We start from the raw sequence: 27,251 nt of genomic DNA on the forward strand, positions 1-27,251 counted from the left end.
AAGAATATTCAGTGGGCAGATTCAACCAAACTGAACAGTTCGAGAAGTCTAAAATAGGCATATATAAATTTTTATACAGATACAGTGGGTGACATTTGTTTCCAAGTCATTCTAATAACTGTGATGCTGTTCTTTCCATTAGTATATTGTCTGATGCATTTAGGAACCTACTGCAATGTATTTCGTCACTCCAGTCGTCACAGTCATTAAAGCCATTGCACTGCAGAGTCCTTGGGATGCAAATCCCAGTTCTGCACAAGAAGCTCTCGTCTTCTTCACAAAGCACTGAAAAATGAAAAACAAGGAACAGGGTAATATTTTTTCTTAGACTGAAATCCAAAACTACAAACCAACATGCCTTTAGCAGAACATTAGATAACCTCAAGCTCCAGCTGCTAGTGAGTCCAGACTGTGAAGTCCTTGGTGCTCTCTGAGCTTGGTTGTTTGATTGCAGACGTTTCATGACCCAACTAGGTAACATCATCAGTGCTCAGACTGAGCATTAGGAGTCTAGACTGCCAATGATCCAGTCAAAATTATATCCCATTTACTATGATAAGGAAGACTATAGAGTAACATTGAATAATAGCTGATAGAAGCTGCCATCACATCCCAGTAATGCCCTACTCTGAATATTTCAGTCTTCTGGGACATTTGAAAGTGGAATAGTGAATTGGATGAAGGCCAGTGGCATTTAATGAATAGGCAACGTGGCACCTGTGCTAGAGAAAGTTTTATATAAACCCCACTGGGTGGACCAGACCAGGAATCAACTCCACAGAAAGGCTAAAGCTACTTTTCAGAGCTATAATAACAGAATATTGCAAGTCTGACTGTGCTTTACCTCCTCCCCATTCTTACACTCATGTGAATCTGGGAGGTGTCTGTCTGAGCTTCTTCCACATCTTTTCGGTTCGTTGTAGATTAAGTATGTTTTTCCCCGCTCACTTTGGTAACAGAATTCACGTATCTCCATCAAGGTCATCTTCCTTACTCTTTCTTACATTATACTCCTGAAGAAAGCTCAGACATGCGTTTAGGAGCGGTCCTGGATCTATTACTGTCACCAAAAATGGAGCTAACGTCGATGGTTAGGACTACTTTGTATCAGTTTCAGCCAATATACCCAGTGCAGCCACATCCAGATGGGGATAAGGGGTGAATAGTTGGCGTCAGTTATGGTACTCTCTCAGTTGGATTACTCTAACATAATACACAACGGTCTAGTCCAGGCAGTCGCCAAAAGTCAACACTGACTCGAAGGCACCCCCAAAACCCCCTACAATGGTCTGCCTTTGAAAACTGCTCAAAACCTTCACTAGTCCAAACGAGAGCAGACGGATTACTAACTAGGACTCATTATTGATGTTGTCTACTGCAATAGTTTTCACCATTACCGGACAAAGTGTTGGTATTGACCATTAATTATGCTCTAAAGGTCTACATGTACACATATACTTTCACAAGCAGGAATCTTAGAGCCAAACTAGGCAGTATATTAAAAGTATTACCTGAAGCGATATGCTTGTTATTTCATTGATAACTGAAAAAGCACACTGTCACATAGTCAGAGCAAACTGCCTGACACCACAGCAGTCCATTTCCAAAAATGTCCTATTTAAGGGACCGCCTGTCTCCCGTAGCATCTGCCCATCCTAACAGAATTGGCTTGCTTCAGGGCCCACCAATTAAGCAATGACATTTAGTGGGAACCAGGAAGCGGGTCTTCTCTGTCATTGCACCTGCTCTTTGGAACAGTGCCCCACCTTGCCCGCCTTCAAATGTTTTTAAAAATCCGGCTCATCCCCTGGGACTTGGGTCAAGATGGTTGGGCAGGCCCCTCAAAGCTGGAGGGGGACATGGAAGGGTGGTTTTGTCCCTTGGATGGCTGTTGTTTTATGGATATTGTTCAATTGTTCCGTAATTTTTGTTGTTATTCAACTGTTGTGAAGCCACCCAAAGTTGCTTGCAGTTGGACAACATAGAAGTTTAATAAGTAAACAAACAAAAAGATGGAAACTCTCCCCCCTACCCAAAAGACAGTAGCTTCCAGCTCATTACACTGCCTGGGCAGGACATAGAGGACAAGAATTTGAACCCAGATTTCAGTGTAAATAGGAACTGTGTTTGATACACAGTTGTTGCTGGTTGTTGTTGTAGTTTAACAGCATCATTAATTTTTCTACAATAAACCTACTTATATCCTTGAACAACCATTTATCTGCTTCCAGTCTAGCTTGCTGAGACTAATTATCCTGGTGCAATATAGTGCTCTATGAGAGGATTAATCCTTTCTTCCCCACCACAGATATTTAGTCATCTCCAGAGTTCCACCTCTAGCTCTGCCACCAACTAATTTCAGGCAGATGGCCAGCTCAATTACTGTGCCACGTGTGAGGGTTATCCTCAAGCAAAAAGACTCATCTAGGGCCTAACCTGTTATATTTGTAGCTCCAGCAAATATATGCATACTGTCCTATGTGTTTTAAATTTTAGTAGGTATAAAAATAGACTTTTTAATAAAAACTATATGTTTTTACATGCCTGTAATATTGGGATGGCAGATATAATACATTTTATTTACATTTTCTCTTTTCCCCTATGCTTATTATTATATTTTATTGTTTATTACTACTTTTAGCACACATACTGAAATATAAATATAAATATATAACATCAAACCATATTATAGACAGGTCAGATCCGTTGCTGCAGAATAGGACTTCTGAAATCAAAGCTGCTCACCTATTGAAGTAGAGTGCCACGGAATACTGTTTCTCTACAGATTTGCACATCTGAGTCAATCCTTTCCACCTTAAACAGATTATTTCAATTCAGAGAGAAAACAGAAAAAGGAAAAGGAAATGGGCTGATTGAAGGATGATGATATCATCTAGATACTCGGCAAGCTTTAGTAATGAGCCATGTACATAACTTCTGCAAAGTACAAAGATTAATCTGGAAGAAACATGGATCATCAAGTTTTGATGCTGTTTTGAATAAAACCATTAACAGGAAACCAATTAGATTAAGGTTACAGCGCAAGGCAAGATGTATTGGAGAAAACACACAAGTGTTTCCTATAAGATCCCTGTGGTTCAGTCTGATTCAAGGAGACAGAGGCTGCTTTTTTCTATCACATTTAATTTTAAAATAAATCTTCTAAATTGTTATAACTGAAATCTGCTCATACGAATAATATAGCGTGGTGGTTACATTATGCTATGCCTCTCAACACTAATTTCTAAAGAAAAACAAAGAAAGAGTACTGCTGGGTTAGTGTCTCGCTTGTAGGATTCTTGAAGGCATCTGCTGGCCATCACAGAACTGAACGCTGGACAAGATTCATAGAGCAATAAATACTGGAAATGCCATAACAAAAAAGGAACATTTTACCATTCGTGGTGGTCATGCAAAAAGACTCAAAAGTATCGGAAAGAAAGACACCAAAGCATCCAGAAAATTCTGAAAGTAAAATTTGAATTGGAGCCACAAATATTTTTTATTAGGCATGATCCCAGAGTATACTAATGAAAAGCATCACAACTTATTAAGATATATGCCGACAGCGGCAAGAATTAATCAGACCCAACATCGGAAAGGAGAGATCTTGCTGAGAGTACAAGATTGAAAGACCAGCATTGGAGAATATGGAGCAATGGAAACATCGACTGTAACAGAAGTCTAACCAGATTCCAGCAAGAACAGCTCCCTTATACATGACATATCACACAGCAAGGCAAGAGACTTAGAATATGGTTTCTGAAGAAAAAGAGAAACTGTTCTAAAAATAGTTTAAACAGAAATTAGTAATAATTGCAGAAGTTTAAAGCATAATATAAAAATATTTAAGTAGCAGCAGTTGGGGGGGAAGAAAAGAAAGATGAAAAAAGAACAAAAGAGGGGCTGCTTGAATGTTTTTTTCTTACAGAATCATTTTTTTTCTGTTTTCTAAATTTATTTTTTTTAATCATTATATTAAATCCCACCTTCGAATTCCCACTTCAGCCCTCACCTCAGTGTAAAGCTTCAGCAGCAACAACAACCACAACCACAACCACAACAACAACAACAATAATAATAATAATAATAATATTTTTTTTAAAAAGATAAATAACAACAGAGATGAGTTAGGGATGATACTTCTATGCATATAATTACATGTATAATCATAAGACTGGTTTGATGAAAACCATGAGACCATTTCAGCGGCCCTCCAGGCCAAGAACAAGACCCATGCAGACTGGTAGAACGATCCATCATCTGTCTCAAAGAAAGACAAGTTTAAGCACCTGCAGCCCAAAGTACAGTTGGAACTGCGAGAAATGCAGGATGAGTGGTGGCAGAGAAAGGCTGAGCCGGTGGAACTGTGTGCAGACACGCATCCCACCAGAGAGTTCTTCAGCGCCATAAAGTCAGTTTATGGTCCTTCTAAATCAGGATGCTCCCCCCTGCTGTCATCTGATGGGTTGAGCCTGATCAAAGACCAGAAAGGACTGAAAAACCACTGGGCTGAACAGTTTTCCAACCTACTCAATAGGCCGTCCACAGTTGATCATGATGTCTTACAGCAGATTCCTCAGCTGCCAGTCTTGGATGCCCTAGGCCTCCCTCGCTCTACTGATGAGACCAAGAAAGCGATCTCACAGATGAACTCAAATAAAGCAACTGGACAGGATGGCATTCCTGCTGAGATCTACAGAGCACTAGACCCAAACACCTTTCAGGCATTCGAAGACATCTTGGAAGACATTTAGTTCACAGAGAAGATGCTTGATGACTTCTGCGATGCCCTCATTGTGGCTCTCTACAAAAATAAGGGAAGAAAATCAGACTCTGGAAGCTACAGGGGAATCTCACTGCTGTCCATCGCAGGCAAGATCTTTGCCTGCATTCTCCCGAGCAGACTTGTCATTGTCTCGGAAAGGAACCTCCCAGAGGCGCAGTGTGGCTTTTGGCCAGAACGGAATACAACAGACATGATATCTGCCATGAGACAAGTCCAGGAGAAGTGCATCGAGCAGAACAAGCCTCTTTACTCTGTCTTCACTGACCTGACAAAGGCATTTCACACTGTAAACAAACAGGGAGGCTCTCTGGGTCATCCTGAGATGTTATGAATGCCTGAGAAAATTCGTGAAGTTGATTCAGCTACTCCATGATGGAATGACAGGACAGGTTCTTTACAACGGTGATACATCAGCTGCATTTGCCATTTGCAATGGAGTAAAGCAGGGTTGTGTGCTAGCCCCAGTCCTGTTCAATCTGTTCTTCACTTCATGTTGTCATGTGCTGTCCAGGGTCTGAAGGAGGGAGTGTACATCAGGTGCCGATTGGACGACTCTCTCTTTGACTTTTGCTGCTTGAACACACGGACGAAGTGCCTCCATACAGTCATCCAAGGAACCCTCTTTGCTGATGACTGCACACTCCTGGTGCCCAAAGACAGTGATCTACAGTTGACACTGAACAAATTCTCAGAGGCTGCTATGCACTTTGGCCTGACTATCAACTTGAACAAGATACCAGCCAGTGCCAAATACCAACCCTGTAAAACCAAAAATCACTGTTGACAACACCCAGCTGACAAATGTAAACAGCTTCAAATACTTGGGAAGCATCATCTTGAGCAATGAGTCTTTGGACAAAGAAATTGACTCCAGGATCAGCAAGGCCAGCCAGGCACTGGGGCATCTGTGTTCTAGAGTGCTCAATCAACACATCTGTATCTCCACAAAGCTGAAAGTCTAGAGAGCTGGGGTTATCCCTTCGCTCCTATGTGGATGTGAGTCCTGGACCCTGCACCAAAGGCACATCAAACAACTGGAGAAATTTCACATGCGCGCTCTCCGCTCCATCCTCGGCATTTGTTGGCAAGACCGTGTCTCCAACCTGGAGGCCTTGGATCATGCGGAATCCACCAGCATTGAGCCCCTGATTATCAGAGCCCAGATGCAGTGCCTGGGACACGTCATCAGAATGGACGACCATGGTATGCCTTGCCAGTTGCTCTATAGCGTACTGGAGTCTGGGAAGAGACCTCGAGGTCGACCACGCAAGCACTACAAAGACGCTGTGAAAGAAACCCTACACCACGGTGACATCCAGCCAAGGGAACTAGAAGCTGCGGCTGCTGACAGAACCCGCTGGCGAGCCCTGTGCTATGAACCTCCACCGGCTTTGAAGACAGGCGCTGCCAAAAACTGATAGCAAACCGTGAGCGGTGTCACAGAATAACACCCACAGTTGCTACAACAATGGGCTTCCAGTGCCCCCCTTGTGCTAGACTCTGCGCTTCCAGACTGGGGCTGCAGAGCCACCTCCGTGTCCACAGATGAACTGCACAACAGCGTGTTTTCTTCGAACCTGAAGGACTACCATATAAATTCTTTGCCTCCCTTTGCTTTACTTTTCCTGTTGTTTTTTACTTAATTCATAAAATTTAAAATATATTTTTAAAATGCTGGACAAGATTAAGTTGTTATTTAATTCAGCTAGGCACTTCTAACATTCTTACGACTTTTTTTTTCCTATGTCCAGTGTCATTTTGAGCTCCCATCCAATGACTCCTGAATCCCAAGATCACAGCTGGGCCTCAACCTTCAAGGGGGATTCAAATTTAACTATTAAACCATTAAAAATATTTTTTTAAACTCCATTTTTTTAAAAGTTTCATTTTTAAAAAATAACTGACTACGGACCTCCGTAGCAGGAAGTTGTCTGAGCCCCTTTCAATCACTGAGATTCTATTCCTTCAACTGGTTAATCCAGCAAAAAAGCTCTCTTTGGATATTGGCAAAGGAGTCAGCTGCTCTGTGAATGAGGCGTCACTCCTGGAGACCCAACTTCCATTTTTACCCCAGAAGACAGATACTCTCTTAGAAGCTAAGGTGCAAAACACAACATGTAGTCACTATTCTACCAGTCTGGGAAGGAAGGCCTATTCTTGCTTTTCAGAACTTTTACCAATAAGCAAATTGTTCCAATTAGTAAATTTTATTAAGAAAAAGGTTATGGTGATAGCGTAAGAATTCCAACAAGTAGTTTTGTTTTCAGCTGGGAGTCTTGTAGATAGACAATTCAAAACCATTCGCTTCTAGTTTTCTTTCTCCCACCTTTCATGAAAGAGGCAGGAAGCCGACCTCCTCTGAGAAGTGAGGCCAGCCTGCACAGGCTCACACGTGCCATTTGTAGTTATAAACCAATATTAAACAAACATGGCTTAGGATACTAAGAGGATCCATTCAGTAATCCACTTGGCCTGCCTTCAGGACAGATATTTCTCTGCTGATTATTTACTTCTGAGGAAATAAAGCAAGCCCCTTTGAATTTAACATCACTGAATGTAACTGTTCAATAATTTTAGAAACCTGTTATTTTAAGCTTAACACGAACTTGAATGGAACTCAGCCCTTGCTGTGGCAATTGGAAAAGCATGACCCTGCGCTATCTTCTCGGTTTTCTGAGTAGCCGACGTTTCAAAGATTGGAATACAGCAGCATTAATTTGGCCTAAATCATATCCTGAGGTCAGAGGCAACGATGGTAATTTGAGGCACGCCAGTGATGCTGCGGATAACTAATGAAAAAGATTCCAGAGCTGTTTTTTTCCTCATTAATCACGTTTTAAAGACCGTGTCTAAGTTTGATTGCCTAAAAGAATGCACGACACAAAGGATGCAGAGGGAGGATATGAAGAAAAGTATGTGAATAGTTTTTTTTAATTTCTAGGGAGGTGACACAGGAATGTCATTTCGGTACTGTTTTTCTGAGTAAGTAAGCGAGGTCAGACAGAGCAAGCAGGAAGAATGATTGATGAATGCCGATTTCACTCCTATGCATACTGACAACTCACCTGAAATATTTACACGAAACCAGGACAGCTGATTTTTTAAAATTAAATTAATTTAATTTAATTTAATTTAATTTATTTTATTCATTCCTCACATTTATACAGCCACCCCTCTCACAGAATGTGACTCTGGGCAGCGTACAATAAAAGTAAGCCATAAAACAAACATTAAAACACCCCACAATTAAAAAAAAATTGACTATTATTAAAAAGACTAGAAAAGAGCATCTTCGCTGTTAATATAGCCACCTCAAAAAATCACCATTTCTGTGAGATTCCCAAGCCTCAGGGGCTCCGATGTGCATATGGCAGCTGATCCCTGTCAAAGTCTGTTACATTTATGGGTTGTTTCTTAACAAAATTCCCTGAGCAGTTTGTAACTAGCGGATGGGAGTAAATGAATGTAACATATGTTGGTGAATGTTTATGATGGGAGTAATATTAGGATGGGGTGAGAGATGCTCGAAGAAGGGGCAGGGCATCCATGGGGGGGGTCAACAATGTCAAAATGGCAGGTGCAAATTTGGCCTTTTGACGCCATTGACCTCCCATGGATGCCCCTGGAAGGGGAGTATACACAGATATTAATATTTATAATATGTGGGTGTGTGAATGTGAGCAGAGTGCAGCTCTAGACCTCTCCATTTCTGAATCTGTCCACCAGCTGCTAGTATTTCTACCTTCCTGATAAAGGAAAACAGAACAGACCCATCCTTGAACTAAATGGACAAAGGTTTTCTGATTCAGTGAAAGGCGTTTTTATTTACTTTCATTAATTTATAGCATGCTCCTTTTAAGACAAGAACAAGGATAGAGTTTATTGAATGTTTTATTATATCTTCTTCTAAAACACATGACATTATCCTCTAAGAGCATCAACTCTAAAAGCTAGCAAGACATCCGTGAAAAAGAGATTTTTATCTCCCAACGATACAAAATGCAGCCTCTCAAATGTTTCAAACGAGGCTTCAGACTTCTAAAATGGCTTCAGTGTCATGCAAGGACAGAGACTTTAATATGAACAAATAGGTTCCCTTAGACCCAAAAGCTCTATTCTAGTGATTTTGAATCATTCCATTTATTTTATTGAGGTCAATTTGTCAAAAATGCATTGATTGAACCACAAAATATTTACATATCCACCCACCTTTAAAATCCAGTTCATATATAACACAAAAGGACTGTGCCAACCGCAATCTCACGGAAGCCAGGATTTTGTGTGCGTACATGTTTTGGCTGAGCTCATGCAACATATCAATCATATTCAGCTATGGTTTTGCTTACCTGTGGTTTACTGAATAAATCACAATTTACTGTGGCTCAGTCATGATAACCACAATGGCACTGTGCTGATCTAATATCAGACCATTATGGCTTACCACAGTAAGTGAATCAAGTCATAATGGTATTGTGGTTGGTTTAGGCTGTACAACAGATGAACCCAGCCATTCTGTAAATAGTGTTTTATGTTTTAGCATGAAGCACGGACCCAGCCTATTAAGTCTGTTCCATCTTCAAGTCAAACTCAATTCATGAAAACTTCCATGACATTTGTTTGGCATTATGTGAAAATGATTTGCCACTGCTTTTTTCCTGAACGTCTTTTTAACTCCCCACTCTTTCTTCCAGCCCTGGATTTCCCCCATCCAAGATCTACCTAGCACATGCCTGTTTAGCTTCTGAGATGCCCCAGATCTCAAGGACTACCAATCGTGCTTTTGATGTCCCAGATTTAACCTTATGTGAATGTCAGTACTCAATTCAAACCTCCAAGCCATGATAAATGATATGTGTCTGGCATTTATTTTCAACTAAGAGTTAGATTTATCTCAGTCTGTATCTGTAACAAATTAAAATGACTAAGTTTTGTGCATCTCTTACTTGACTTTTCATAACACTCAACAGCAGTTCACAAATAACTGCTTTGTGAATAATTGCATATTTCTTTCTAGTAGCCTGCAAAACATTTCCCAACTGCTTTTCTCCCCTGAAAAAATACTTAATTCCCCATAAGTACATGTCGCATCACAGTTCTACTCTGGCTAAAAGCACACTTTAAAAGAAAAGTGAAAACTTACATCCTTTCCATTTTTCTCCTTGTGGGGAGAAGCAGACCTTGGTGGCATTGCTGTTTTTAGTTTTGTTATGGAACTGGGAACAGGCAAGGAATTCTGGCCAAGAAGAATTGACCATTGCAAGGACTGGTTCACATCCTTTCTTTGCAGCCTCACAAAATGATCTACAAGGCAGAAGTCCATGACTACAAAGGAAAAGAAAATAAAAGATTATTGCTCTTTTGTTACATGCATTTATTTTAACTTTTAAAAAATGGCAGAAATATATCATTTTCTAGATCAAAGTTCCTCAACCTTGGCAACTTTAAGATGTGTGGAGTTCAACTCCCAGAATTCCCCAGCCATACATCTTCACATTGTCAAAGTTGAGATGAAAATTATTTCCTTCCTTCCTTTATATGCCACCTCACTCACCTACATAATTCTAGGCAGCTCACATATTAATATTAAAAAAAACAGCAAATAAAGGCAAGAAAGCAAAACCTGAGTATAGACTGCACACCAGGGAAGGAAAACAAAATCCCCATTTATCTTAGAGATAAACCATATTTACGTACCATTCAAAAGAGACAATAAAAAAACCTAAGAAGGAAACAAAAAGACCAGAACGCATCCTCTCCAGCAGCCAACACCCAGATAAGCAGGGATTGACACCAGACAAACAATCAAGCAGAAAGCAATGCCCTAATCGAGGAATTGCCAAGGAGAAAACCACACGCCCACCAACACTGGCAAGGCAAGCTACTGTATACAAACAGGGAGCAAAACCCACACTTAGTCACACTGACTATGTTACCTAGCTGGGTAATGAAACATCCTCAAGCAAACATCCAGGCCCAGAGAGCACCAAGGGCTCCACAATTCAACCCTGAGCTACAGATATTCTCTTCTATTGGATTTCTTTTAATGTTATGATGACTCCTTTTCATACTTCTGCTCAAAATGCAAGTCCAGACCTTGTGATCTGCTTTCTGCTTCGTTCCTCAGGGTTATGTTAAACTGAATTACAGTATCAAAGGGCTTCCTGCCAACATTCTTAGTAGGTGTCTTTCAGTAGGTATAATGGTATGTGGGAAAGACCTTGGGAGACGGAGCGAAGAGATGCTGCTTAGGGAACAGTCAGATAAGAGAGAGCAAAGCCCACAGAAAGAATTGTATTTTCAGACTTGCAGGATTCTGTTAATGTAGCTTTACAATAAAGTAGAATTAGCTTATCTGGTTGTGTTTCCTGTTTGGTCTACCTGGTAAGGCTGACATCAATGTTGCAAGTGTGAAAATACAATTCTCCTTTACAGCCTGAAAAACCAGCCAATTCTCCTTTACAGCCTGAAAAACTAGGGAGAGTCCCTTCTGAGCCTCTTGCCCCACCCACTATCCAGCTGCAGGCTAAGCTCTCTCTTATCTGACCGTTCCCCGGGCAGCGTCTCTTGGCCCAGTCTCCCAAGGTCTTTCCCACATACCATTACGGTAGTTGTCATGTACTACTGACACAGGAAACATGATTTAAACATAAAAATCGAAGTATTAACTAAAAAAACCTACCTATAAAGAATTGTAACTTTTAAACTCTATAATGGGAAGACAAAACACAATACTTAGAAAGATTCAATACATTATCTTGGCTTTCCCCAGCTGTGTTCTGTGTTGTTGACAGTTGCAGGAGAGAATCCACATTCACAAGATGTCTTGTAACTGTGTACTCTTGTGGCAAACGTTACAAGCCAGACGAAGACTGTTCCCTACCTAGAAGGTATTTCCTATGGCACAATCGTAGTAGGGCTTTGTTGACAGCACAAGTCTTCTCACCTTCAGAGAACAGCCAATCGCTTTGCTTCCCAGGAAATACCAGTATCCAGTTACAGACAAAGGGAAGAGGAAGGAATCGAGCTGTGCTATCAAATATTGCGGTGAATGTAGCTTGCACACCAGACAGCAGACGGCAGATTCATAGCTTTTGTAATGTGACCTTTTAATGGCCAGAAAGATGGCAAAAGATGGCACAGGGTGTCTCTCTCACACACCAAGGTCAAGACGGGAACCAGGTGAGGCACCTGTGGAAGACAGTTGGGGATAGCAAGAGCTGTTGCACTGCTACCCCAAAGCAGCCGGAGGGACCGGTGTGTGAAGACCTGGAGGGCCTCTGGAAGGAGAGGTTTGGCATCTCCCACCTTTCACCCTCGACTCAGAAATTTGGTACAAGTATAGATAAATTTAGACTGATATTTGAAGGATGCTAAGATATAAAGATTCAAAAGCAACAGAAAGAAGTTAAGCCATAGCACATCTAAAACAATTATGAAGCTAGCCAATTCATTCCTGACTTTAAAAAACCTACATATTTAAGAATAGGCACTTATAATATCTTAAAGGGGTAGCCATGAGAATTGATATGTATTATACTCAGATGAATAGTTTCCTAGCTTAAAAAATATTATTTTTGAAAAATTAAATAAAAGAGAAATATATCACTAGCTGTCTTACTCAACTTGCCCCAAAGTTTTATTTTCTACGTCCTCCCTAGAGATACATATTGGCAAATACCAAATAACTCTAAGTTCCATTACTATCCAAAAATAAAGTTCACTCATAAACAGGAATTTTGTTTTCTACATGATTTGATCTGAAGGTGTTACTGGCTCAGATAACAAGGCTTGAATTGGCAAGCAGGCAAGACTGCATGGAGTTGAATTAAAATAGCTTTCAACTCTTGTCTGTGAGAGAAGCTATAAATCCCCCCTTTTTTTTTTCCATCCAGCCCAGACCTTTTAGATGATGCCAATTTCAAAACAAAACCATTCATCACTTTACAAAATTGTACTGAGAGTTACAATATTAAAATATTAGAACTCTCATTATAAATTACAAACTGCCATTAAAACATGAACACACAAAAAGTATGTTCATGCCAATAATATTGTGCTAGATAATATGACAAATCATGTCCGGTTAAGATTCATTGGTCACCTTTAATACTGGCAGAATCTCAGCCACATTTGCTATGGATGGCAGCCAGCACTTCCTTTTTTCATTACTGTTATTATTTTGCTTTGGTGTTTGAAAATAAAAATAAAAATCTGTGGTCTCCCAAGCAAGGTCAGAAATAGTTCCACACTCCCTTGCTGTTCCTGTTTCGCCCTCTGCACATCTAAGTGGGGAAGTGGGGGAAACAGAGCCAAGAAGTAGAGATGTCATGATTTAAGCAACCCACGATGTCTTCGGTGACGTCAGTATTCACACTGGTATTGTAGAAGATGGGCCAAGTTGGTCCTTCATGGTCTCCAAAGAACCATGGTGTTGTCTCATTTATTCAGTGCATTGATCTATAAAGCACTCCCTCAATTAAGCCTCAAAGGATGGAATACTCTGGATAAAGGTGGCATTTTAGTGATCTTTCTATTATGGTCAGACCATATCTTGGTGACATTGAGTGTCATAGAAAGTATTCTCCCCTCTCCCTGGGGGGATAGAGCAACCCATGAGATTATCTGCCCTCAGGGATTTAAGGAATCCAATGGAATCCCAGAGGGATTTTCCATTAGTTAGAGCTGATGATTACAAGTTCTTGATCTTATTGTGGAATGTTAAGATTTGAGATACTATCAGTACATTCATTCCTCTTGAATTCTGTCAAATCCAGGTTCCTTCCTGGTTTTTGAGAGCTACACGTCTTAAATACTAGTTACATTTATCTCCCTCACCCAAATTTTCTTTTTTTGAATTCTTTTTTTAGCTTTTTAAAACTAACTTATCCAATGAAGCATTGCTGAATGTGAAAAGCTATTGCATACTATTTTGTAGGGATGCACAAACCCACTGCTCCATAAATGGAACATTCCAGAAAAGTCCAGAACATTTTGTTCCCATATTAGACCATGCCATTCTGGCCATTCCAGGAGTGAACTGGTTGTCCAATGGAAGTTAATCCTCTGAACTGGAAGCAGTTAATGGTTTTCCAACAAAAAAAAGGCCAGTTAGGGGGCCAACCACCCCTGGAACACTCCAGTTTGATTTTGGCTGAGCTCTAGAAGGCTGCTGAACCTCCTTCAGACCTGCTGGATTGGGATGGTCCGGAGGATGAATGGACACATAGGTCTTACACATACTGCCAGGCTTTTCCAAGTTAGCAGTGATTTTTAATAACATTTAACTATTTCTGTTTTGTGGTGGTTTTTAATCACTGTGAGTACCTGTAGAATGAAGGATGGGATATAAATCATCAGAATTAAAAATAAAAATGTTGAATAAATAAAACTATTGCCTCAGAAAGATTACTGAAACATAAAAGACAGCATTTTTCTATTTATTTGTTGTACTAAGTATTGCAACTGTAAGAAAATCTATGTGGATCACTTGTTTTACAACTACACTCAGTGTGGGAAAGTATAGAGTGAAGCTATGTTAAATGTGAAATGAGGTGAATTTTTTAATTTGCTAGATTTATATTCTACCTTTCCTCCAAGAGCTCACAGCAGTTTACATGGGAATCTCCATTTTGTCCCCTGTGTGGTAAGGGGCACTGGGAGATAGTGACCAACCTAAAGTCACTAAGTGACTTTCCGTGGCTAAGGTGGACCTGAACATGGGTCTCCCCTGTCCTGGTTAATTACTGTACTACACTGGCCAGTGTTTAAGCATGCACATTTGTACAATTATGCATTTATGTTGTCTCAGTTCAGCTGTGGTTGTGAAGAAGGCCAGGATGATGAGGAAGGTAATCTGACAACATCTGAGGACTCATCTGTTGTTCACTCTCCTCTAAATGAAAATGAGCACGTAAGGCAGGGGTTCCTAACCTTTTTGCCATCACGCCTCCCTTTAGTGTACAGGCATCCCCCAGTTTAAGAACAAGTTCCATTCCCAAGGTCTGTCCTTAAGTTGAATTTGTATGTAAACCAGAACAGTATTACTGTATAATACCGTGTAAGTAGTATTGTGTAATTAACTCAAACCAAAACCTGAATTTTGCTACAATAGGCTTTGTTCTTAACTCTGGGTCGTCCATAAACTGGGTGTTCTTAACCCGGGGACTACCTGTAATTTTAATGTACGCACCTCCTCTAAAAATCCAAACACCAAAATGAACACAAATGAACAATGAAAACAATACAATGAAACTTTGGGAAAGGTGGAGTTATTATAACGATGTGCAACTAAAAGGTTCTTCACACACACACCTGAACTCTGTCTGCACCTCCCCAAGGGGGTACATCTCGCAGTTTGGGAAACCCTGGCGTAAGGGGAAAAACTCACTGACTTAGTTAAAGTATAATAAATGGATGTATCAGTTATACAAACGACTTAAACTGTACTGTATTTAGACCAATGAAACATTGGCATTTTTAATGGCACTACCTCAGGATATGGAATAATATTACACAGTTAGATCTTTGTATTCCAACAGTCTTAAAATAGCAAGATAAGTAAACAAAATCAGCTGTCAGAGTCCTGTGTTGCTTAGTTTTTGCCAATTCCCAATGGAACAAAGGTTGTGGTTGTTGTTTTAATTTCTTGTCAGGAGATCATTCCCACAAAAATGAAAAAAATAATTTATTCCATCTTGTTGCTTGCTGTCTATTTTGGCTTCAAGCTCCAGAGAAAAGGATGGCATAGAATCTGTCCAAGATTTCATGCTGGGAGGATTGTACAATCTGATATAGGAGAATTCTATATAACTCCACTGCCTTGGTAAGGTAAGTACCCTGGTATTGTTTAGACTTACCAGGCCTTTGCAAGAGGATGGGAATAAATTCTTTTGCAGGACGCTATGGAATATGAATACTTCCCAAGCAATTTACAGTAGTCTTTCTGTGATCTGGATAGCAATTTTATTGAAACTCTCCAGAATGGGGGAAATGGCCTGGAAACGTGATCCAGTCACTTTTGAGTGCCTTCTGCTGGGCAGAAGAGCCAAATAAGCCCCCAGTTTTCCAAGGAGTTAGTAGCAATGACACAGGGGTGACAACATGAGATTGGTAAACATCTCAGAGCAAATCTTGCCTCAGCTGTCTTGAATCCACTTGAAGATCTATGCAGTAATGGAAGTGTTCTCTCTCCTACTATGACACCTATACAAAGCCAACCCACAGAAGTTTGGGGGGATGTCAACTACCCTTTGACCCACAAAAAAAAAAAGAGTAAACTATTTGATAGGCTATTATGATTTATTTGCATAATACTTTGCACATAAAATGCTTATGTGCCAACCTGGATGCAGTGCATGAAACAGATCTGAACTGATATAATTTTGGCCTTTATTTGTCTGGATTTTTTTTTTCTAATGATTTTTTTCTTATTTGAACAGCACAAGGATGTGAATAGGATACTTTGAGAAATGCTTGTTTTGCTCTTCCTCATTAATAAAAGGAGACAGGAGTTGTCACACTGAATGGATAAGAAGAGTAGTGAATGAGATTTCTCTAGACTCCGTAGAAGCAATCATTAATAAAGAAGACTTCCCTGAACTTCAGCATATTCTATAATGTCTGGCTAGTCTCCAGCGCTGCATTCCTGGAAAAAGTCATTGCTGGAATGGGTCTCAGCTCCTAGAGGTTCCGGATCAGACAGAACATTTCACTCTTGCTTCAGGTCTTATTAAAGAAAGGAGACTGCTTTGGTCATCTCGGTGGACAATCAGTGCCAAATATTAGATGGGGGGAGGGTATGTAGTTGTTATTTTTGAAGCCTTCTTCCAGTCTTCACTACTATCAACCACGGTACCCTCCTGATTCACCAGTTGGGGATGGGTCTTCCATAGTTTTATAGTGGTTCTAGCTCTTTCTTGAAGGAGGTGGTGCTAAGGGAGTACAGTCTGATATTATGGCTGCCAGTTTATGCTGCCCCCAACAGCTCAGTCTTATCCCCTGTACTATTCAAACACATGTACGACACAATCCTGCTTACGTTAACTGGAGTATTTGATGCCAATATGCTGATACCCAATTGTCTATTTCTTTACCATTTAAATGGGGGTGTTCCGCTGAACTCAGCCTGGAATCTGAATGTCCAGGTTTTGACTACAGAGTGAAATTTCTGAGCTAAAATTAATGTGCCAACTGCACCCAATTTCTAAAACTCACCGTTCTAGGCAAGGTAATATATGCCTTGGCTAGTTCTACCTTTGAAAAATACTTAGAAACTTCCATGGCTCCAGAACTAACTCCACTGACTACCAATATTTGAAATACAAGTCAACATGCTTTTATAACTTTAACAACTCTGCACAACATAACATATGCTTCCTGAAAGATTAAATGGTCCTTTACACATCTACTTAGGTATTCAGATATTCAGCAGACAACCTTCTCTCGATCGTGCTAGTGATCAGAGGAACATCTTGTTGAGTACACAAGAACTTTCTTTGTACTTGCTCTCAGATTTTGGAATTCTCTGCCAAGAAAGATCAACTTCACTTGGCAGACCAAAATATTTTTATTTAGGAAGAACTTTAACATGTAAATGCATTTTCCTGAAGTTGGGCATGGTATGTTTTTAATTATGTCCTACTTTTTTAATTACCTGCCTTAATTGTCATCTGTTGGCAAGAAAGTGGAAAATAAATGAACAAGTAAAATAACATTTCATATGGAGTATAGTCTATAGCTTGCAACACTATTCATATAACGTGAAGACATCTGCTGAATGTATTTCGGTTTCTGCCTCCTGTCTATAATACAAATGAGTTTGGATTCTACTAGTCTCCACTGCTGGGTTGCTGGGTGACTTAGTCCTTAGTTCCTCCCACACATTCTAAAGAATATCTATATTGTCATCTGTTAGCTGAAGCCATGTGACCGAACATTTGATATCCTTTTTGTGTAGATGCCTGTCTGTTAGAATTAAAAAGAAAAATAACTACCAACGTTTTACACATAAAAAGCTCAGGAGAAGAAAAGGGTTGTGGGAAATATTTAAGACAGTTCTGTGTTGTAACTCTAGTATTCTGGATTCCTGAAAATAGTTGGAAGTCGCTGAGAAGTAGCAGGTTAAAAGGTATTGAAATATCAAAGGAATCAAAGGTTAAACATCAAGACCTACCTATGGTGGGAATTGCTATGTAGCTATCAAAAAATGATTCTTTGGGTATGGAAAAATAATCGAGCTTATATTCTGTAATGTAGGCTGACATACATTTCTTTAAGGAAAGATTTCTCTCCGATCAACAGTATTATCAACTCTCAGGACTGATGCAGAGAGGTATCGGGTGGAGACTAGGCTGGAAGATGAGCGCAAGCTTTCAACCTCAGTGTTGGAATAATAAATAGAAAGTAAGTATCTCCCCTAATGGCTTTTCAGAAGGAGAAAGACTGGTGTCTTTCAGTCAAACGTGCTTGCTCAGATTCGATAAGTGGGTTCAATTCTATACAGAGAGCAATTCTTACTCAACTCCATAAGTGGGCAAATCTGACAACCTGGAGGTATCTCATAGATAGGGTAGTTGCTATTATCCGATTCAAGGCGATCTTCTCGTGGCTAGGTTTTGTTCTACTATTTGTAAAATACGCCACACCTTGACCACACCAGGTTTATAATTATTGGCTTGTACCAGGCCTTATATTTGCTGTTTCAGAGTTTGGGGTTCTTTTGGTTTCTGAGCTGATCTATGCCTGTAATAAAACGTCTTGTCTTGTCTCATGCATAGGGGAGGGCATAGAATATGTCCACGCAGACTGTGAAGGGTAGAAGGGAAAGGAGGAATTCCAGGGGTAATAGAAATTAACAGCAAATAGGAAATGGGGCAAAGGCCCAGAGAGGGCAATATTTGAGAAAAAGATATGCTATGCTATGATGATGGCATTGTTGGGAAGAAGCCAGAGCTGAAATAAATGGAATGATCATTATGGACTTGTGCACGTGGATGTGCTCAAAAGCTACGGTGCAAAATTCTGGAACAATCATCTCAGATATTGCTTTGCTGTTATTAGCAACACTTCCAAGCCGGAACTGATGAGGAGCCAGTATGCACGGAGCCCACGTCTGGAGGATTGGAATACACAGAATTATTTACCTATAGTACCTATTCCCAGAAAGCAACTTAAAAGCAGGGTAAACTCATTGGGGGCAGGGGGTAAATTTCTTTCCAGCAAGAAGTTTGCTTTTATTTAGGTTTCAGCCTACGGACGCAGCCTCCACTGTTTGGATGGGTTCCTTACTCCAAAGATATGTCATCATTAGATTTTGGAATGCTACCCTATGTTGGGGCACATTGAGACCTTCACATGTGGAAAATGAAGGTATCAGAAATAAAAAAGCTTTTTCCCTTCATGTGAGTTTAGTGCATGTAGTCATAATTCATATTTGTTCTTTCCAATTTGAGGTGACAATGCAAAATAGTTATTGACTACCAATCAGTAGTGCATTCCAGCATTATCTTGACTGGCTGGGAAGTCCTGTGCAATGCAGAGGAGTCCAGTACAATGGTATTCCCCAACCAAATTGCTGGGGATGATGGGAGCTGTAGTCCAATAATCTAGAAGGCATCCGGTTCTGGACAGATCCTCTAGAACATGCTTTCAGCTCATATGGGAAAGAACTGGAAAGATGGTGTGCTTCACCATGAGCAGTTGATGGAAGAGGGGAAAGAGAAGGTTTCTTAGGGGTGGGCAGCCTGGTGGGAAATGCCACACTCAGAGCTGTGGAAGGGGAAGCATGGAGAGATGGGACAATGCACACCACGCTTGCTCTACTTGCCCCATTTGGATTTTGTTTTGTCCAAAATATTCTGGATGTTGTTTCTGCCAGAACAGTACAGCAGAATTTCTGGAACACAATGGTTTGGTCTGGATTTGAAACCAAAGCATTTTTTCAGTTTTGTACTCACACCTGCTACACATCATTATGTGTGATGTACAAAGCTTGAAGAATAACTAATTCAGCTTTGAAACACACTGGCTGCTGGAATTGGCTTCCTCCAATTTTATCATGCCTGCTGGATTAATGAAATTATTGGTTGAAACTACCTTGGGTAGATTTATTCTTTCAATAGGCCTTTCTGGTGACTGACACTGCCAAGAAAGAGACAACCTGTCCAACCCTTTGTCTATGAGGGACTTCAGGAGCTCCCTTCTTTTTTCGCGCTGTGATAGGACCAGAACAAGGATTTTACTATAACAATGGAAGAAAAGAGAACTTTTGACCAAGCTTTCCTGCTTCTAATTTGGGACAATAAAATGCATGGAAACTTGTGCATAATAGCTTTCAATAAAATAAGTTCAGATTTCTAATTCCAGCTAGATGGGAAATCTCCAGAGAATATCAGGACTGTAGACTACTATCTCAAAAAACTTTCCAGAAGATGGCCATCTGAATGGTTGCTTCATGTGTCCATGAAGTCCATCAAGCCTGACATAGGAAAATTTACCTTATTTTCTCAAGGAACACATCAGTAATAACATAATAAACCTTTAAAGAATTAAATAACTAAATTACTCATGTTCGTGATGAATGCGTTTTGACTGTTGTCAATACATGTATGCTAATTGATTCTTGACAATTATAGTTAGAAGCAGTCATTTATTTCTACAGACTCCCATATCTGTAACTTAGTTCTCCATTTCACATACAGAACCTCCTTGTCAGCAGCCCTTATCACTCAACCTTCTATCTTGTTACTACTCTTTATCTGACACATACCCTAACTCCCAGGCACTTCAAGAAGCTTTTAATAACCTTATTCATGATGTGGTTCTCACTTGTCACTTCAGCACCATTTCCTGATAACTTTAAATCATGGGTCTGATATTTCACAGGAATGAGTGGTGTGAGTCTCCTTTATTTTAAAACATTATGTTTCTATTATTTTATATCTAATTTCTGAAATAAAACAGTAATCCTCTGATTAAATGCATAAATTCCAATAAAGTGAATGGAACTTAATTCTGAACAGACATGAATAGGCTTGTTATATGTTGGTAGTTATTACAGGTAGTCCTCAATTTACAACCACAACTGGGACCAGAACTTCTGTCGCTAAGTGATGTGGTCGTTAAGTAAGTCACGCCCAATTTTACAACTTTTTTTACCACAGTTGTTAAGCAAATCACACAGTTGTTATGTGAATCTGGCTTCTCCCATTGACTTTGCTTGTTGGAAACCCCCTGGGAAGGTTGCAAATGGTGATCACATGACCCCAGGACACTGAAACTGTCATAAATACATGCTGGCTGCTAAGCACCCTAATTCTGATCACGTGACTGTGGGGACGCTATGATGGTCATAAGTCATAACCATGTTAATGGTTAGGAATTTTGGAAGTTGATCCCAAGACATCTACAGAGCATCATGCTGGGGAAACTTGGTAATGTCTATGATGATCAGAAAGTCCACGGTTTTGCTTCATTGCTTTATTTCAGTTTGAAATGCTTCTAACATAATTTTCTAAATGCTAAAAACAATAATAAATATAAGTATTAATACATGTAAGACTTTAAAAAGTATTTTTTCATTTGTTCTGGAAGGCATAAAACACAAAATATCAAAACCATGAAATGAAAGAATGGGTTTAAGTTATATGTAATAAACTTTGTCTAACACTGAATACTATTAATCATTGTTAACTATTCTCATACTGAATATTATACTCAAATAACAGGTAACCCGTAAACTCAAATCAGACATAAAATATTTATCTAGTTTTTTTTAAAGTTACAAAATAGCCCAACTTTTGCATAGGAGACTTTCAAGAAAAAATTTCAGGCCAAATTTGCTTAATCTCCAAAGTTTCATTTTCTACCTCACATTCTTGTATCTGAACAGTGCACTCCATACATGTCTTTAAACAATGAAATGCATTAAAAATAGACTGCTATATTTACAAAAGAATGGGCCTTGTCTGGCCAGTGAGGAAAGATGAACTTGGCTGATTTCTGTACTGGGGCATACAGATTGTGAAGGAAGGGATGGCAGAATGACTCCAGCCTTTCTTTTGCTCCATTCCTTCAATCTTAAAAAAAAATGTTTTAAAGCCCTGATAGGAGCCGCAGGGGAGGAAGGGAAGAGGGGAAGAGGTGCTGCTGTGAAGGGCTACACCAGCTCTTCCTCGGCTGTCACTCCAAAGTTAGCTGTTGCTTCAATCAGGAGCAGCCCCCTCTCCCTCCTCTGCTCCATCAGCGAAGAGATGCTTCGTGGTGACTATGGAGGTGAGGTGAGACCCTTGTGGGCTTGAACTCTTTGCTGCTGTGGCAGGAAGACACCCGTGTGTGACTCTCCTCCCTTTCCCCTACTTTCTCCCACCTGCTCTCAATTTTCACAGCCGGGGAGGTGGAATCTTGGGGCCCAAAGAATTTTAGTCCTGTTATTTCTTTTTTTATAAATGCATATGTTCAATGACTGATGACTGACCCACCCACATCAGTGAGACCGAAAAACAAAAATTGCTATCATGGACAAGAGCTGGTGTCCTGGTAGCATATCATCCCAAGACAGGGAATCAAGAAGACAAGGATGACTTTTTAAAAATCCAGCCTCCGCATGACAAGCGTGCAATAATCCCAGACTATGTACCGGGGAAGTTAGCTCTAGTCAATTCAGTAGGGCAACTTTGGATGGTATCCAAATGAATCCAATATTGTAATTAACATCTCTGTGCAATCACTGGGATTACCCAGCGGGCATTCCATCAAGTAATCATATAAAAATGAGTCATTGCATGAAAATATTATTTGTGAATCAGTGCTAATTATGTTGCAAATGAGCAAGTATTTTTCACTTTTGGAATACATAACTTCATGTTCTGCTAACAGACACAAGCCAACTGCTGCAACGTTTGCATTTCATCACAGTGTCGGATGTTCTTAACATGAGGATGGCCGAACTATTCAGAAAGGCAGAAGGGAACTATAGCGTTCTGAACTGCCCACTATCTATTCCATGGCTAATACACTGGCTTGTTCAAAATAATGCATGGCATATACTCCCAGAATTTCTTGACATATAAATCCTCACTGGATGATAGAAGGAGAGCAGACAAGGAGACCAGACTATGAGGAACCAGACCCTGGTATCAAGGATGAGACGGAATCATGCCTTGCTGTTGCTAATTTTGCAATAGCAGACTGTGTACTGATGAGGAGTTTTGACTGGCCCACAAGAGCCAACTGATGCTACTGGATTAAAAGCCAAACAGGTGAGAGGTGGAGAAATGAGGTTGCATGGAAAAGCCCCTTAGGAGAGATGATCTACTCAGGAGTAGGCTGTTTTCATCAGCTCATCTGGCTCTTGCCACTGGAGCTGCACTAGAACATCTTCCGTAACAGCCCAATTTCCTGTACTTCCCTGACTTGACTGCAAGAAGCCTTGTCTCTTTGCTTGGGCCCCATAGTGCATTAGGCTCGGACACTGTACTTCAAAACTTGGACCACACTAGGACAAAGACAGAAATCGCCTCTCAATTCTACTATGCGCACTTGTATGTATTTTTATTTTGAATTCTTTTGCTAAAATTTGTGGGCCAAGAAATCATGTGATCAGAACTAATGTTGTAAGAATGTGAACTTTCTGGAGCGTAGCTATTAAAGGTGCAAGAATACCATCTTCAGCTAGACAACAGCTAATTCAAATAGAAAAATTCATCTACACTGAAGCATTTGTGGAAGACAACAGTTGGTTTCAATAGCCCTTTCCAAAATGTTATATTATTCATTCTGTCATTATATTAAATGGGGATTAGAAACATCTGTGCCAAAATCACAACCCATAATCTCTAATAAGATTATTCACCAAGCTTGCTTTATTCAAGGTAGTATAATACTACAGTTAGGCTCTTCCTAAAGAAACATGCTATATAATACTGCTTGCAGCTATTTTTTTCCTGGCAATCTTCTCTTGTAAACAGGCTTAGCTGTGAGTTTCATCCAGGATTGTAAAGCTTAGCACCATACTGCATTGCCATGATTAGGTATGCATCAATCTGCTGTAACCACCCTTAATCACCAATGTGGGCTCCCGAATACCTGTTGACGCCATCGCTGATGCACTCAGGAAGAGCAAGGCTACATCCGAACAGCATAATGTGTTGATAGCAGCCGAGGCGGTTGAGATAGCCAAAGAACTTGAGAAATTTTTCCATTTCAATGCTTCTGACAATGGCGAGAACCGATGTTAGAGTGGTCAGGTTATAGGGCAGCATTTCACACTGGCTGTAGCTGATGTTTATGCACAAACCTGTGAAATGAGAACATACTTGTGATAGATACTAAAAGCAGGATTCTACTAAAAGCCAAAAGTCATAGGCTAGTTCAAAACATATGAAGCTGCTATCTTAATGGCTAAATTATTTTATTATGAATATCTGATACTGCCCTTACAAAGGCGGTTCACAACAGTTGAAATAGAAAAAACTTTAAAAGTCAATAAAATAATTAGAACATGCAAACAACGTAGCAATCGTGTAACTGAAAGGACGAAATAAAAAAGTTTTTCTCTAAAAGCTAAGAAAGTTTTAGCCAACTGTGATTCTGGACCGTATATTCTGCAATTTGGAGTGATGCAGAAGAAAGGCCTTTCTCCTACATCCAAGTGGGTCTCTGTAGGCAATGACACCCTCAGGAAAGTAGCTGGATCACTGATTTGGCTTTGCAGTTTTTGAAGGTACTATGATGTTGATCATGTCATTTCCAGTCCCTCCCTTACAGATTTACACCATGCAATATTATTTTTCACTATGGTTGCCACCTGAATTGATCTTTCTCTTGAACTGTCCACTACAATCTTCATTCATCTTTCCTACACAGTCACAGGGGCTAAGACACATTCAGTGTGTAGATCAAATTAAGACTAATGTGCATGATCAGCTGGTAATTTCTGCCCACTCACCCAGTCTGGAAAGGTCCTTTTCAGAATTATCACAGTTTTCCTGACTCCTTTGCACTCTTAATAATTTGTTACTCACCCCAATTTCAGATTACACATGAAATAATATCAATGTCTAATACAGATCCTTTGGTCTTATAAAGCATAAGCACAAATACTGTATAATGAGATGCACGTAACATGGTAGAAGAAAACATGACACCTTCTAAGACTTAGGTTCCCTGTGGTAATTAAGTATACTCGAGCACGCAAGCACCCAGGGATGTGGTGGACTGGGGACCTAGTTCCATACGCAGATCCACCACCTACAACACTCCAGTTCTTTCCCCAAGACCCGGGGACAGCTTCCTCAGTAAGTTCTACCACAAGCCCACTTTATTTCAGAGGAGCCCTTCTCTGTGCCAGTTCACTCTTGAGTAAAACAGAAATCCTATTCTGCCTTTGCTCAGTAGCTTAGCCACGCACAGAGAGTAGGCTAAAGTTAAAGCCCTTTCGGCATGGAAGTGTCAATTCAGTGTCAAAAAGGGGGGTTTTATTATGTATATCAAGATTACAGAAGTGGTCAGGTATTGAAAGACAAAGAGAGGGGGAAAAAATTCAAAAATAACAATAGATTCTGCCAGGCCCATCTCAGGGAATGTTCTTCCAGCCAGGAATACACACACACACACACACACACACCCAAACACAATAAAACAACAGACCACAAATCTCAGATCTTTCCATACAAAACAAAATTATGGTTCTAATTTGCTTCTAGTTCCTACATTGCAATGCATTATTTATCTCTCCCGTTCCCAATTGCAGGGAACTTTGAGCCAGCCAAGAAAAGGCTGCCGTGTTCCTCCCATGAAAGACCAGGCACAAGAAAGTTAAAAACGGAGCTTGGTCTTCCTGTCCTTTTAAAAACTCACCCCACTGATTCTAAGCCCACCATGTTCGTTTATTTCCTCCAGCTATCTGTATGCCATCCACTCCCTGGACTCTAGGCAGATTGTAGAGCTAAGAACACACTAATACAATCCATATAATAAAATCAAAATAAGGACGTTTTCCTCTGCTGATGTCAACTATTGAGAACCTCCAATTTGAAGGCCCTGAAAAATAGCACTTCTTGCATGACAATAGGATTGGGGCCATCCTGACCTCAGGAGCAGGGGCAGAACTTGCAACAGGGAGAGTGCTGCTGCTGTTGAAGCTATCTTCCAGGCCATCCTCTCCTTGATTTCTTGGGACTGAGTATCTATAGCACACCCAACGACAGTGTTTCTCAACCTTAGCAACCTTAAGATGTCTGGACTTCAACGGCCCACTCCCAGAATTCCCCAGCCAGGCATCTTAAAGTTGCTGAGGTTGAGAAACACTGCCCTACAGCCTGGAGTTAAGCAAATCTTTATTTGCATAAACATTTCAGTTAGTTTGTTAAAAGCAAGAACATTACTATCTTTTATAACTATGTCAAGTGAATAAATATGCCGCATGTCAAGGAGGTCCTCGACGTCTTATTTGAGGTACAGAATAAAGTACTGCTTTACATACTACAAATCTGCATGTTTGTTATTGCTATGTTGCCATTAGTATTCATTAATAAGGGAGAAGATATCTAATGTACTTCTAGCAATAATATTGGAAATGAGTCCTTATAGACCCAGGCAAACATTAAGGTAATAAAACTCAACAGCTATAACTTCAATTTCTAAAGGTAACAGCCTTAATTCTGATTCCATAAATATATGAGTGATGGCGTCATACCCAATATATGCTATCACATCTGTTTATGTATTGTTTTAATGTCATAGTGTTACTTAAGAAATATATTTTGCAATGTGTTTTTTTTTTTATTTTGATTGCCCAGAATATAGCTTCAGACAAGTAGATTGTTATTGTCAAGTAGGAATTTTAGTTTTACCTTTTTCACTCAGTCAGTAAACAAATTAGACAAATTGTGTCCATTCACATTTGAATCACTGCACTGAATATATTTCTACCAGATGTCTATCTTGTTGGAAGAAAGAAAATCTTCAAACACAAAATGTTCTTGCATGAAAAACAAAATCTACAGAAGGAAACTGTTTGACATTGCTCAGTGTGAGGTTGTCACGGTCGTAACTCAATTTAATCAAACCAATATTCACCGTAGAGGTTCAAATGCAAAACTGGGTAATCTTTCCCCTAGGTCCTCTTTGATCCCAGTTGGAGCAAGAGGAAATAGAAAATGATGATATTCCAAAAGAAAAATTAGTGTCATGAATTCTATTATTTTGTTTAATTTTCTGCCAAAAGATGATGCTTATTATTCTCAAAATAGCTTGGCCTTTCACCCAAGAATAATCATTTGCTACAAATGCAGTGTTTATGGACCATCCTGAATACCTATAGTAGTCTTAGTAGCTACTCTTCTGAATGGTTTGTCACTTGTAAGCAATGTTTAGTTCTATGATCTCCCAGTTGTCCCAAGTAACTTCAGACTTCTATCTGGTCCATGATTTCTAGCCAAGTGATCCATAAGTATTTGTTGAC

The 27,251-nt window shown here is 39.9% G+C and overlaps 1 protein-coding gene across 4 annotated transcripts in view; it reads right to left on the reverse strand.

Moving 5' to 3' along the window:
- Window positions 1-27,251, reverse strand: part of CORIN (corin, serine peptidase) — a 105,173-nt gene that overhangs the window by 53,386 nt on the left and 24,536 nt on the right. For all 4 annotated transcript variants that reach the window (XM_088131202.1, XM_088131204.1, XM_088131201.1 and 1 more), the window contains 3 exons: window positions 23,873-24,083; window positions 9,930-10,111; window positions 172-285 (listed from right to left, as the gene is read on the reverse strand). In XM_088131202.1, the coding sequence (XP_087987328.1) occupies window positions 172-285; window positions 9,930-10,111; window positions 23,873-24,083 (507 nt within the window). The remainder of the gene's footprint in view (window positions 1-171; window positions 286-9,929; window positions 10,112-23,872; window positions 24,084-27,251) is intronic.

This window comes from Python bivittatus, unplaced genomic scaffold (genome assembly GCF_059951505.1).
Source record: "Python bivittatus isolate LINGU-HERP-01145 unplaced genomic scaffold, Pbiv_v1 ctg000970_np1212, whole genome shotgun sequence".
NCBI lineage: Eukaryota > Metazoa > Chordata > Lepidosauria > Squamata > Pythonidae > Python > Python bivittatus.